Source organism: Emiliania huxleyi (assembly GCF_000372725.1).
Source record: "Emiliania huxleyi CCMP1516 unplaced genomic scaffold EMIHUscaffold_50, whole genome shotgun sequence".
NCBI classification, from domain to species: Eukaryota; Haptophyta; order Isochrysidales; family Noelaerhabdaceae; genus Emiliania; species Emiliania huxleyi.
Window position 1 is genome coordinate 645565 of NW_005198243.1, and position 1574 is coordinate 647138.

The 1574-nt window shown below is 73.9% G+C and overlaps 1 protein-coding gene across 1 annotated transcript; it reads left to right on the forward strand.

Annotated features, from left to right (window-relative positions):
* Positions 1-429: 429 nt before the first annotated feature.
* EMIHUDRAFT_356668 (hypothetical protein) lies at positions 430-1112 on the forward strand (the record flags this gene model as incomplete). Its single annotated transcript, XM_005766813.1, has 3 exons — positions 430-522; positions 587-820; positions 912-1112. Coding segments are annotated over 3 exons (528 nt in total), but the record flags the coding sequence as incomplete, so codon positions are not given.
* Positions 1113-1574: the final 462 nt, after the last annotated feature.

Genomic DNA, 1574 nt, shown 5'->3' on the forward strand with positions numbered 1-1574 from the left:
TCCCACTCGAGAGGGGGCGAGTGTGTCCCGCAGCGTGCTGCTGGTTCCGCAGCGTGCTGCTGGTTCCGCAGCGTGCTGCTGGTTCCGCAGCGTGCTGCAAGGCTGCACCAGAGCGCCCTGACGAGAGCGCCCCGACGAGTGGACGGCACGAGGCCCCCCCCCCGCCGGACTCTGGCGTTGGTGGCGTAGGCGCGGGACGGCCGCGTGCTCTCCAACCGATCCGCCGCGTACACCAAGCTCGAGCGGCGAGAGATAGCCGAGAGCAGCCGAGATGCAGCCGAGAACAGCCGAGATGCAGCCGAGATGCAGCCGAGGTGCAGCCAAGGTGCAGCCGAGATGCGCCGAGCTCGAGCGGCGGGGAAGAGAGCCGTGGGGACCTAGCCCTGGACCCCCCCCCCCCCTCCCCTCCCCTCCCTCTGGTGTGCCCAGGCACGACATGGCCATCAAGGACGCCGACGAGTGCGCGGCGCTGTGCCCCGACTGGGACAAGCCGCTCGCGCGCCGCGCGATGGCGCTCGCCTCGTCCCGCCGCCTCGAGCCTCCCGGGGGCCCTCTTCGAAGCCTCCTCCGGACCCTTCCCCCCTAGGCTCTCGCCGGCCTCGGCCGCCACCTCGAGGCTGCAGACGCGTTCGATGCCGCCGCCGCAAAGTGCACCGGCGCAGAGGCGGCGCCAGGCGGCATGCACGGCTCGGGCGCCAAGGCGAGGGGAGAGACGGAGACGCTCCCAAGACTTCCCGAGACTTCGAGACCCTTCCGAGACCCTTCCGAGACCCTTCCGAGACCCTTCCGGGACGCCTCACTGCCCCCGAGCCCTCCCTGCGTCGCCCTCACTCGCTGCTGCCCTCGCCGCTGCCCTCACCGCCGCCCTCGCCGCCGCCTTCGCTCACCGCCGCCGCCCTCGGCCCGAGCAGGCGCGCGCCGAGTACGGCCGGCTCGCGACGGCGCAGCGCGAGTTTGCGGCCGAGGCGGAGAAGAAGGCGGAGGAGGCGCGGCTGGTCGAGGCGGAGAAGGCGGAGCGGCGGCGGCGCGAGGCGCAGCAGCGCGAGGCGAGATGTAGCCGAGATGTAGCCGAGATGCAGCCGAGATGCAGCCGGGGTGTAGCCGGGGTGTAGCAGTAGCGCGAGGCGGAGGGCGAGCGAAGCGCGGGGCAGGCGGCAAGGGAGGAGCCGCCCCAAGAGCCGCCCCAAGCCCTCGCCGGAGCTCTCTGCTGCAGGCCGAGGCGGAGCGGAGGCGGGGCGAGGTTGCCTTCGAGCTGCGGGAGGCGACCGCCGGGGACGATGAGCACGTCCTCGAGCGCTGCATCGCCGCCGCCCAGCGCAACGGCGTCGCAAAGGCCGAGGTGGCGAGCGCGCGCGCCGCCCTCAAGAAGATCGCAGCGGCGAGAGAGGCGCCGCCGCCGCTGCAGCTCGCGCGCGCACTCGGGAGGAGGGGGCCGACAAGAGCTCTTGCTTGATGCGTAGGCGGCCGCGGCGGCGGCGCGCGAGTCGGAGGCGGTCGAGGCGGCGGCGGCGGAGCTGGTGCGCGAGCCCTTCCGTCTTTCCTCCAGTTTCCGCCGCCAGCCCCCCCCCCCCCCC